This window comes from Gavialis gangeticus, unplaced genomic scaffold, assembly GCF_001723915.1.
Source record: "Gavialis gangeticus isolate Ggan-Ray unplaced genomic scaffold, GavGan_comp1, whole genome shotgun sequence".
NCBI lineage: Eukaryota > Metazoa > Chordata > Crocodylia > Gavialidae > Gavialis > Gavialis gangeticus.
This window is the reverse complement of record NW_017729009.1, coordinates 8,007,942-8,021,047: the sequence shown is the minus strand read 5'-3', so window position 1 is coordinate 8,021,047 and position 13,106 is coordinate 8,007,942. Positions and strand designations below refer to the sequence as shown.

The 13,106-nt window shown below is 41.3% G+C and overlaps 1 protein-coding gene across 1 annotated transcript in view; it reads right to left on the bottom strand.

Annotated features, from left to right (window-relative positions):
* Positions 1-6,825: 6,825 nt before the first annotated feature.
* Positions 6,826-13,106, bottom strand: part of CSE1L (chromosome segregation 1 like) — a 41,346-nt gene continuing 35,065 nt past the window's right edge. The window contains exons 19-25 of the mRNA XM_019509890.1: positions 12,203-12,411; positions 11,561-11,658; positions 11,240-11,325; positions 10,592-10,673; positions 9,531-9,677; positions 8,397-8,628; positions 6,826-7,376 (exon numbers count right to left, since the gene is read on the bottom strand). Coding sequence (XP_019365435.1) covers positions 7,287-7,376; positions 8,397-8,628; positions 9,531-9,677; positions 10,592-10,673; positions 11,240-11,325; positions 11,561-11,658; positions 12,203-12,411 — 944 coding nt within the window. The 3' untranslated portion in view covers positions 6,826-7,286. The remainder of the gene's footprint in view (positions 7,377-8,396; positions 8,629-9,530; positions 9,678-10,591; positions 10,674-11,239; positions 11,326-11,560; positions 11,659-12,202; positions 12,412-13,106) is intronic.

The window sequence follows — 13,106 nt, the reverse complement described above, 5'->3', positions numbered from 1 at the left end:
TGTGGCACTGGAAACCGCATGTACTACACATGCAGGCATTCACCATGCTGCTAATTTGACACCAGAGATCCTGGTGTCAAAAAAAACCCACAGCTGAAAAAAGCAGGATGGCACATGTGGTGGCAGCTAGGGGTGTGTGAAGCGGGCCCTATTTGATTCGAATTCTGATTCAGCCTAAATTGGGGACAGTGATTCGATTAGTTGATTCAGATCACTGTCCCCGATTTGATTTGGGTGAATCCGAATCTGGAGATTCAATGTGGATTCAGAGAATCAGAGATTTGGCCATAAATACAGCGTTAAATGTTTTTCTACATACTTCGAGGTACCAGGCGTGGATTGTGAATGCTGCGATGCTGGGGCATATGGGGTGTCCCACGAGAGTGCGGGGGGGCCCTCCACATGCTCGGCGGTGAACCCAGAAGTGGACCAGAAGTACTTCTAGTCCACTTCTGGGTCTGCTGGAGAGCATGCTAGGGCCCTCCTCACCCCACCCCTGGCTCAGTGATCGGCTGCGGGTGGACCCTGGGCAGTGCCCCCCACCTCCGACCCAGGAGGCATCAGTCGCCAAGCCAGGGGGCACAGGGGCAGTGCACTCTCCAGCGGACCCAGAAGTGGGTGGAAGTGCTTCTGGTCCACTTCTGGGTCTGCTGCTGAGCACACTGGGACCCCTCTCCCTGCACTTTGGTGGGACACTCCATGCGCCCCAGCATCACAGCACTCACGAGCCCCTGCTACCTAGAGGTATGTAGAAAAAACATTTAAAGCTGTGTCTATGTCCAAATCACCAAATCTCTCCAAATTGATTCGGAGGGTTCCGATTTGATTTGGAGAGATTATAGGGTCCTCTGATTCGATTCAAATTCAGAGATTCAGCCACCAAATCAGGCCGAATCTCCAAACTGAATCAGGGACCAAAGCTTCGCACAGCCCTAGTGGCAGCACGTGCTGCCTGAAACAAGCCTGGCCAGCTGGGGCCACACTCCAGCTGCTGGCCAGCTTCCACATGCCAGATCTCTGCTGCTGGAGCCCCAGGAGGCCCCTAAGACCTGACCCCAGCCTCCCCTACCCCACCTGGGGCAACCTGCTGCACACCACAGTGTGCATGCATGGGCATTCCCTGGAGACAAGTAGCAGCGGCACAACTATGTGCTGCTGCTATTTGTCCCCAGGGAAACACATGTGCGCACTCGTCTGGGCACACCCTTTGAGGCCAAGATCCTTCTTTCAATGGATATTGCAAAGAAAGGTGAAAACTACAACAGCAGCTGACAATTGACCAATTGTTCATGGAAGTATGAAAGGTTCCCATGGATGTGAAAGGATCCCTTTCCAAACAAAAGCAGCTCCATGACACTGAACAAATGTAAAATAGGAATAATTAAGATTTGTAGGAGACAAAGCTTTCCCCAGCCTATAAGCTTTTTCTTTATACCAACACCATTGGCTCCTATAGACACGCAGGGAGCTGGCTCTGACATGCTGGAAACCCATTGGGGCAGAACAGACATGATCAACTGAGTCTGTGGGAGCAGAGAAATTACCACACTGCAGCAGCCTCTTGCGTCACGTGTATCAGCATCCCTGTGCTGAAAAGTGGCAGTGGGGCACTTTGAACTAAGCCTCATTAAATGAGCTTTAGTTCAAAGTGCCCTGCTGCCATTTTTCAGTGTGGGGGACACTGATACACATGACATTTGGGCGCTTTTAATCAGCATGGCTTGCTAATTAAAGCACCCCCCGTCCACTGCTCCTATAGCACATTTAAAAATGCCCAAACTGAATATTTTTATATAACATATGCATACAAAAGGAGAGCAAAATTATGGTATGATACCAAAGTTAATTTATCTTCAAAGAACCTTTTCCCCTGACCCTTGCTCCCTCACCCAATGACCAGTTATAAAAGGTCAAATCTGTTTTGCCGAGAAGAGCGTTGGGAGAAACTTCCAATTCAGAAACATTTACCCTCACACAGCAGGTAAAAAAATACAGTGCAAGTTACAATGTTGCATTCAAAGCTCCCTACCATGATTCCTTCACTAAACTATTAATCAGTAATTTGTGCTTTTGTTCAGTTAAAAAACACAAAACAAAGAATCCTTGCAGGCAGTCTGCGTAATTTAAACACCTTGGATAAATAGTTTAGTTATTAATTAAATGTGAAGGAGTGCATAGAAATAACCCAAATCTCTCATTACAACACTCCATCAAAACAAACAGAATTAAACAACATTATTTCCTAAGTTCCATATCTTTGCCTATAGCTAATAGTGCATTTTTAAAAAAGGGGGGAAAGCAAAAACAAGCATAGGTGACAATTTCTCCTTTACAAAATCACCTGCCAATGTTTTTTCATACATACACTAGATCAGCGAGGCTCAACCTCTGGCCAGAATGGCTGCATTATCCAGCCCATTGGACACCTCATGGGTTGGGAAATTTGATGCAGGGGAATGGTGGCAGCCTTAATTTTCACAGTTTCCAGGGCTGCAGCAATTAATACTGACATGGCTGCCCCTGCACCAAATTTCTCTCCCAATGGGGAGACACACAGGCTGGATGACATCGACCTGTGTGACAGCAAACATATTTAAACCTGACTGGGATCATTACTTTCTAATGAAGTGCCATCTGTGTGTTTATGTGGTTTCATATTAGATTATGACATTGAAGTCTACTAATCTTGCTTTCTTGGTTGGTTGGTTTTTTTTAAAGATGTCCAGTGTGTGTGCTTTATTTACATTATTTTATTATTTTTTTCCTGAAAGACTGTGCGAATAAAGTGAGGCCTGAACTGAAAATGGAAAGAATGTGTCGCCTGACAACAAAGCCAAACAGTTTTAAACAAACACAATTGCAAATCAAAGATCTGAGGAAACAGCTGGGGGAAGTCTCAAAGACCCAACACATCCAACCCTTCCCTTCCCCACTTATCCCCCCACATCATTCGAGGTGTGCGATAACTTCCACTGCCTTAGTAAGTGCCTGGTTTCTAAAAAGGTAAAGCAAAGGATTTTCAGAGACCAGTCATCTTATTTTTAGGCACGATTAAGCAACAAAAAGGCCATAGACTCATTTTCTAGTTAAAGCATTTAGATATCCTTGCATAAAAAGATCAAGGGAACAATATTGTAATTACATTAGTAAATACCATATTTTCAGGTGGCTCATGAAGCAAGCATTTGGGACTTGCAATAAAATATTCTTGTAATTTTTCCATGCAGTCAGGCATTCCTTTAGATACTTGTTTCAAAGCAGTGCCTTAACTACAATGGTCATAAAATCAGATTGCACGGTTCAGTTCATAGCCTCCGAAAAATTAAAATTTCCACCAGGCAGCTAAACATGTTAACAAACTTTGGTAGTCATGCTTGTATTCTGCTCATCATTTTTTTTCCTACCACAGTAGTAGTTTGCAGTGGAATTTCATTTTGCCCTGTCACTTTATGTTCCTCAAAATACATTACTTTAAAAACATGTAGTCACTTAGGTTGTACGAGGTCCAATCATGTCAGCTGTGTTCTAAATTCAGTAGCATGAAAAAGTTCCAATATTGAGACCAGCTAAGATCACTGATCTAGGCAGTCTTGCATTTTCTAAGTCCCCTCCAGTGCTTCCCAATTTAGGTAGTGAAGCATCTCCAGTCTCTCTTAGAATCCAATGAAAGGTCATAGCAACTACTTCTTTTTAGTTATTAAAGGATATTCACTAATTGAAGGTGAAGGTGAAGCTACTTTTGCATTTTTGCTATATAAGTGAGCAAAAATTTTTTTGAAAACCATAACTGTTACATTTTTTGACAGGGTAAATTGATTCACACATGAGCTCTGTGCTGCCCTCACTGAGTAATATGGTGTATTTGCAAGTGAAAGTTCTTTATATTTACTTCATTTTTGCAAGGGATGGCATGCGTCTGGCATCAGGATGATGTCCTCATCACAGCCATAGCCATAGCCTTGTCCCCCACCTCCAAGACATCAAGTGCTTTATAAAAGGACATAGGCAGAAGGACAGATGTCTGTGTCATGCATGAAATACATGCCACTGCATAATTACTTGGAAGCTTGCTAATCAGGGTGGAAGTCTCATAAAACAGTCATGTTCCAAGAAACACCTGTTAATGAAAGAACATTAAAAATTTCCCGAACAGGAAACTTTCTATCCAAGAACATCCAACTTTTTCAGTTCCTTCTCACTGAACATAGAATCCGTCTGTTGCTTAGACAGCTTCTGGACAATCAGAGACCCCAGAATGTGCTTGTTACAAGAGGTATTTATGTCCTTATCTGGCATTTGTTTTCACCTATCAGCTCACAATGAGATTGTAGGGATGGAAGCATGAGCCTTTCCTGATCAGCAAGGTCATTCTGCCCAAAGGGCATGGAGAACAACCAGTAACTTATTCTGCTGTTTTCCTTGTATTACCCCAGAGGTATATCCAGAATATTTGCTAAATTCATCAGATTCTGGAATGCTTTTGCCTCATCTGGTAAGACTGCAGTAATACAGGAAATGAAATAGCCAGTGGTGATTGAAGAGAATTCCCCTCTGCTGACTTCTGATTTTTCCTCCACCAGATGTTGGTGTCTCAGAACCAGCAACAGTGCCAGCTACAACAGCTGTTTTGAACTTGGTCCAGAGACGACCGAAACACTTGTTTTCTCCAATAAAGCCAAAGTTTGGAGGACAGGCCATCAGCTTGGTGGTTCTCTACTAGCTATTGAAGATGCTGGGGGAGGGTGGGGAGGAGGAGGGGGCACTTCTTAAAGATTCCAGTATCTATTGTTATCAAACTGGAAGTTAGTACATCCCTGTAAGGATGTTGTGGTGAACAGGTTCAGGTGGCCAGAGTTCTCCACCATAAGCAGGGACAGACTGCCCTGCTGATTCCTATCTATTTCAATCTATGACTGGTACCAATGGGTGTTTATAGACATGCTCCAGGGGTGGTGGTGGGGCGCTCTAGAGTGGCTCCAAGAGCTGCTTTAATTAAAGCAGACAGAGTATCACATGCATCTGTTCCTGCACTGAAAAATGGTGAAGGGGGCACTTTAGCTAAAACTCATGGAATAAGCTTTACTTAAAGTGCTCCATCTGCCATTTTTCAGTGCAGGAACAGTGATACATGTGAAGCTGGAGTCTGCTGGAGTGCAGTAATTACCACACTCCAGCAGACATGATTTAATAGAGCCTGCTCAAATGTCCTGTAATTGCAACATGGTAGAGCAGCCTCCCTGCACGTGTATAGGCGCCCAAAGAGGGACCAGGTCTGTTAATATCTTCTCTCTTTCTAGGACCATTTCCACAGGTACCCCCACTGGTGCTGAGCATTCAGTGTGCCAGGTTTACTTTGGTGGTTGCTGTCAAGGAGCCTGCTGTTAGACTTCTGTGGCACAAGTTCAGCCAAGACACCAGAGCATGTAACATTGCTGAAAGCTCAACTGCTTCAGTAGTAACAGAGGTGGTAAAACTGCCCCATGCACCTGCTGCACAGCCAGATCAGGCAGGGCTGCAGCACACGTGCTCCTCCTCCATTAGGGTTCTCCAATAATCCTAATGCCATCTCATGCCACAATCACCCCAGCCCAGTCTGACTATGCACAGCATCTCCCAAAAACAGGACATGAGGCAGATGGAACTTTCCCACGTTCCTGTTTTCAGGAGTGTGCTGGGGGACGGGGGCCGAGGGAAGGGCTGCAGCACAGGGGTGCTCGCGTGCGTTTTAGGATTATCAGAGACTTCAATACAGGGAAGAGTGCATGCGTGTTTCAGTGCTATACGCAGAGCAGTTTTACCCAGCTGCTGCAGCAGGGGTACTGCCTGCATTGCCAGTCCCCCGAGGGAGTCTCACAGCACCCCAGTTGACAACCATTGGCTGAGCCACTATGAATTTTCCAAAGATTTTGATTCCAGAAGCCTGGTCTGCAAGGGTCCTAAATTTAATCCCCCTCAATCTATCAGCACTGGGATGGCCCCAGCAGCCTTACCTGGGGTCCTGGGGGCCTCCTGGGACTGCAGCAGCCGCAGCAATCCTGCTGCTCAGAGCCTGGCCGCTGGCGCGTGGCTCCAGCCAGCGAGGCTCTGGTTTTGAGCAGCATGCACTGCCGCCACGTGTGCTACTCCGCTTTTTGTTTTTTTGCGCAGGGTTTTTGACACCTGGATATCCCTCCCCCCCTCCCACTGCTCTCTTGCAGCACAGAGAAAAACTGAATGTGGAACCACAGACGTGTTTGTGGCACCACGTACTGTATGGCTGTGCTCATCTGGACACAGCCTAATTGTCCAATTTTCAGACATTTTTGGTATTCTCAAATACTTCAAGTTAAAATGTGTAACTGAAGATTTGCAAGCACAATCAAAACTGTATTTACAAGCCAGTTATGCATTAATGCAACTAAAATTAAAGAGCTAAAATCTGGCCAATATAAATCTGAAGGGAGTGGAGAAAAAACAACTTTATTAAGGCACACCAGAGGTGTTTTACATAACCTCATTTTAGTACATCAGAATCCTGGTTTTAATTAAATTTTAACAGGGAGTGTTATGCTTTTGCATTATTAATATGCTCGCCCAAAAGCCAGAGATGCCTTTTAGCACAATTATTGCCACCAATAATTTTATTACTAGAGGAGTAAACTTACTTGGGATTTCCCTCCAAATATATTTGTGGTGTTGCTCTGAAAGGTGCTTGGCTATATCTGAAGCATTATCAGAGGTAAAAGCAGAAGCCTTACAGGCCCATACCATGTTCTGCACCAAATTTTAAAATCCTCTTTTCTGTTGATTAGAGTATTTTAAAAACAGTAAGTGCACATTAGTAGGCATTTTAAACAAGTAGTTCTTATTTATTCACAATTTAGATAAAGTTTAAAGAAAGAGACAAAAGAAATACAAAGGACAAACATCAAAACAAAAAGGAATTTTAGTGACTGAAAGTGAGTTGACAGCTCGTGTTCTCCATACATTTCAAAATGTTATCCAAACACTGCAAATGCAGAACTCAAAAAAAATCAATCCCATACAGTAAAACTGCTATTACTCCCTTTGTAATTAAACTGGGAATGGAAGTCAGCTGCCTCTTATCTATGATCACATGAACCGCCTAATTCTCTCTTTCAGTTTCTGCTCAAAGCAACATTTATTATATTTTACACGATGGATTCTGCAATAACATTTTGAAGTAGCAACCTGCTTCAGTTTGTCTGTGTTCTGCTTAAAAACAAAGTCAATGTCAACCATCTTTATGAGAAACAACTTTTGATCTTGCTTGTCAAACTTTTCAATCAGAGCAGTGTCACACTTGCAGCTTGGAGATATCCCTGGAGATACTGCAAGGCTTCTGTATTCAGACTAGTACTCAGCATTGATGGAACCTTAAACATAAAATAAGGTCGAAGCATTAACATGTGTATTCATTAAAATGACCATTACTTCATTAGGAACCATGTTGATCTAGAAATACGAGGTGAGAAACCAAAATGCAATTGTGACATTAATGGTTTTTCCAGCATAACGAATAGCTTCTCTAACAAAAGAAACTGTCTGCTAGCAGAGATCTTATTTCCCAGCATTTGTCGTTATTTACCTTGATATTACAATTATACACAGGCAGCATTACCAGTAGTTTGAATGGGATAAGAAGTATAAATACAGAAAGCCTCCAATTATAAAAACAGATGGTTTAATACAGCAAGTCTTACCCTGATCTCCTAGATCTTTGCTTTTCAGAATCCTGAAGACCTCTAATGTTATGAAAACAAATATTTTGTGGTTTAATGCATTTAACTGCAATCTATTATTATGTCCAGGCATATACCTGTTCTGCCTAAAAGATATTCAATGTCAACAATAACATAGTTACAGTTATTAATTTGTAAGTTTGCTATTCTATTTAAGTTTGCTAATCTATTTAAGCACTGGGAAGTTTCTCTGAATTCTGTTTTTAGTCCAATCCTTTACCTCATAAACTCAGTAAATGAATTATAATCTAATTATCAGCATCTCTTCACCCTGCAAGTTTTTCTCCTAAGAGAGGGAAGAAATTTACATTTTAAGATCACCTCATAATTAGATGATGCAGATGTACTAACTTCTTAGGATGGCAGAGCAAAACTTACAAAGTAATTGGGCTGCAGACTAAATAAGAGAAACCATCTTCAGAATCATAGAATCAATGAGTCGGAAGGGACCTAGACAGATCAAGTCCGACCCCCCGTCATGGGCAGGAATGAGCGCTGGGGGTGGGAGGGGTCATAAGACCCCATGCCAGGTGCCTTCTGATTCTGGCGCACAGCCTTGATTATTAGCAAAATGACTTAGTGACCATCCGATTCATTATGAAAAGGATTTTCTATCTCTGTACAATGAAAAATTTCATATATCAAGTCACTTACCCTGCCCGGACATGCAGTAGAGAGCTTGTGAAGAGACTGTGCCAGGTGGATTTTCGGATTGTTCACCATTTGACCCACAGGATCGTGTTCCTTTTTCCCAGCAAAGGCAAGCTGAGAGAATGCAGTCTGGTATCCAGGGGCATCTTCTATGTCAATAAAGTGTTCTTCATCAGGAATAGTATCATCTTCAGGCAATTCAAAGAGACCAATCAGGGCTTGCAGTAAAGGAGTCCTACACAGGAAAAGAGGTTACATCAAAAATCACACTAGGTCAGCACAGGGCAGAGTTAAAAAACATTCCAACTCAGAGTTTCTTTCACAGTTTTCAGCAGGTTCCAACAAGGAACTAAGACCAGGTACAGACATTATACTTTTACCAGTATAAGTGATCAGAAACCTGTCTATACCTGTAACAGAACAGAAGTTTGGCGCACACAGACTGGTTTAAAAATGGCAGAACACGATCTAAGGTTTGTGTCCTCCCACAATCGCCCTCCCACAAGGGCAAATATGTGTTTTGTTTCCTACTGATCTAAACTACACTACTTACAGAAAACTGCATAACAAATGGATTTTGCCTTGGGCTTTTTGAATGTCTGTACCTAGCCTAAGTGTTCAAATAAATCAGCTGGTTACATGTCTTGACTTGAACAGATGCAGTCTTTGTAAGTGTAACAGACTGTAGATAGCTTACATTTTTCTTCAAGTGCCTAGGGATTACAACACTCCTAAATTAATCCTTTTATTCTGCTAGCCCAAGAGTTTCTTTATAGTATGTTACCTCTAATATCAGTCATTCTAATTAAAAGTTTAAGCAACTTATGTCTGGAGTCCCAAATTACTAGAAAGGCTTAACATCCTACGGTCAAGCAGGAACTCCATGCATGAACCGCGATAGGGTCCTAGCTGCCCCATTCACTGCTGTATCCCTGGCTAGGTAGCCTCAAAACATCTGCTTTGAAGAAGTATTAACATATCTCTTACCAAAAACGTTGCAAATACTCCCCTCATAATAAACAAGAGCAAAACTAGAATAATGCTTTTTAAAAAAAACTAGCAATCAAGTATACTCATTTGCACTGGCAAAAAACTCGTAACTTCACCTGCGAAACTTCAGGGGATGCTCTTACTTACCATAGCTTTGTGTATTCTGTGTCCATCATGGGAGGGCATTCTGTTAATATTTTTGTAATGCCAACAGCACAGATTTTCTTCTCTACTTGTCCAGATACTTTTTGTATTTCAGGAATTATGATTTTCTCCAAAACCATTCCAAACATCCTATTGTGATATTGAATACCATGTTAAATGGTGATGGGAAAGTGCCAATTAAAAAACTAAAACTAAAAGACATACAAGATCTTCAGAAGATCTATAATCTAAAGAAGAACACTGTAGACTCAGAGTTGACCTGAACAGAATGCAAATCAAATCAGGTTTTATTTTTTAGCTAGAGTAGAATCACATATCACCTCATAGTTCCTAGATATCACTAGTAAACTAAGCTAATGAGTTCACTATATTAATAGTAATATTACACTACTGTAATGTAAACCAAGGTTGCTATACTAGAAGGTAAACCACCTCTTCAGGGGCAGAGGGAAGGAGCAGTAACTGGAGGTGTCTGCATATCACTTCACTGCCATAGATCAGGGGGTCAGTAACCTTTCACTAACAGCTTTGTCCTAAAGTGGGCTAAAGGCAGCAGCTGTTAAGATATTCCATCACCAGAATGACCATTCTTGCACAAATCTTACTAAATGGCAGGATATATAAATCTTATTTTTTTGTTATGCTTAGCAGGCTGGATAAAAATAGCTTTGTGGGCTAAATGCAGCCCATTGGCAACAGGTTGCTGATCCCTGCCATAGATGACCAAAGCCAGAACTTCTGTAGAGGCCCATGGACAGAGGGAGCGAGCCCAGGAACATCTTTTGTCCACTTCTCAGGTTCCTCTTTGGTAAATACTATAGCTACTACAGAATAATTCAGGAAAGAACCACAGCTACACATAACACCTTTGATATAGTGTCAGAAATTTCAGTGCATAATCCACTTCTCTGAGAATGAGAGAAACAACTAAGCATGTATTATCTTTTGGATTTCAGGCAGAAGACCAATTACTTCCCACTTCAAAAAACAAACAAACAACCCCCCATCCGCAATACACAGTCTTATATAAAAATTATACTAACTTTGGCTGTATGCTGTCAAATATTTCTTGAAGAGCTAGCGCCCCATATTTTATGCAATACAAGTTAACAAAGACTAGGAAACCTATTGAAAGAAAAAACAGTCAGTTTAAGACAACAGCACATAAAAACAAATGACCTCATGATATAAGTGTTAGGAAAAGCAGCAGATTGTTTAATTTATTTTCTTTATATCAAAATGTTGATTTAACAATGGATTTTTTTGACTGGACTAGAAGTACCAATCCAAAGGAATATAAAGTATTAGTTAGGGAAACTGGAGTTACTATTTACCTAGCACAGTGGTTCTCAACTAATACAACGTCAGAACTGATGAAGAATGCATTGCATTCAAAAGCTTGCTTAATTTTATTCCAACCATACAGTTGGTCCAATAAGTTATCACCTCAAACAGATTCTTGCCTCTTGCATAGTTCCTGGACCATCACAGCTACATCACTCTAACACTTTGATAATACAAAATATTTTGGTACAAAGAACAGAATTAAAAAGAAAACAGAAACCTCTTAAGTTCATGCAGACATCCCCTTCAGCCATTTCAGGGACCTATGGTATATTTAGTCTGTTGCATGTTCTAAATGATAGTGCTCTCTGGTTTACCAAAACAATTACATACGGCATAGAACTTACTTTTGATAAACTTTGTTGTTTTGGAATTCTGAAGTCTTTGGAATAGTAGAATGAAGATCTGCTTCCTGTATTGGTCAACTGATTCACTAGAGAGTCAAAGGGAACAATGACTCAAATTACTACAGCATCCTATTAATAGTGCTTTATAGCAAGCATACATAAAATTGTTCAAGTTTATTTAAATTGAAACTTTGATATTAGATCACTGCATTTCATATTCATATCTTTCCATGTATATAAACACGATATTAACAAATGCTAGCATTCAGTAGTGAAACCTGAACCTAGTTACATACACTCGGTAAAATCTGTTATACTCACGGAGGCATATGTTCTATAATACTGTTAAGAAGGTAGAATCCTTGGTGGTCATTAGCTTTAGAAGCAATCAACTTCTGGAACACACCTAGTAATCCAGGCTGTAAGTAAACCAAAGTAAAAACAACAAAATAACACTTTACTGGACCTCAAAGAAACACTTCACTGTACTCTTAATGTATATGCCACAATGAAATGTTTATAAATCAAACTAATGTATAATTCCATTCTATTTTTTTTTTATCATGCGTGTCTACACATAATTGCCAGCTATGTCACCAGCGTGCTCCCCAGGTATAGCACACCACTACAGTGACATAGTGGCAAAACCAACCTGTGCGTCGTGTGCATGGCACAGTAACCACCCATACTATGCTGTGCTTTAGTACTTCCAAAGGGAAGTACTAAAGCATGGTGCTGTAAACAACATGGCTGTACAGTGACGTGTAGTAGACATGCCCATTGTAATCTTCAATTTACTATATTAAAAAAATAAATCTTGCTTTAATTGAGAATAGAAATTCTGCATTAACCTTGCTATTTACTAAAATTTTACAAGTACAGTGAAGCATGTCAGAAGAATTTATCTTACAAGTAAAGCAGGAAAGCTAGAGAGGTATCTGCAACCAAATTAACCCAACTTACAATTTTGTCAGCTGCAGCACTTGCTATTGTACTGGCACCCCTCTCCAAGTATGCCTGGAGGAGTCTCACTAAGGGAGGAATGTTTCCTGTCCTTTCCCACAGTACTGGCTGGAGAAGATGAGGAAACAGTGCCATATAGGATGATGGGATCTCATTTTTATGCATTTCCAAAAGCAGAGACATCACTTGAAACACATATGGAATAAACTCTGTTAAGAGAAAGTAGAAAATGACAGTTTGCACTGTACTTAATGAAAAGGATCTTTAACAATTGATAAAAACAACTTCCCCTTCTTGTTTTTCTTTTTAACACTACGGTAATAAGTAACAGGGAAGCCTCTGCAAATAGAATCCAGAAAAGGTTTTACTGCCCCAAATTTACTTACGTGCATTTAGGATCTTTTTGCATATTCAAAAGGAGAGGAAATTTGCTATTTTTCACAAGACAACTGAGCAGGGAATAAACCTGAAAACTAAGTAGCTACCACTCCAAAAAACAAAAAGATTTGGCAGGCAAATTCAGGGATATTGGGTTGTAAGTTAATGTTAACTAGCTTTAAAACAAGATGCATATATTTTAAATCTGTATGTCATTTCTACTGAAAAAGCTACCAGGATATTTTATAACTAGGGACCTACCAAAATCAGGATGGACGCCCCCCTCAATTTCATAGGCTGCGCGTGGTGCTGATCAGCCTAGGGCCCCCAGAAATATTGCCCCTCCCTGCAGTTTGACAGATGGCCATCAGTCAATCTCTGGGGGAGGGGCGGGATTTCCTGGGTCCTTCAGTCAGAGGCGTGGGGGATCTGTTGCTGTCCACTGTGAAAAATCTCCACCCCTTCTCCCCCACCGTGCTTCAGGATGCTAAGGCTTCATGCTGTTCTTTGCAGTCCCCCCCCCCCC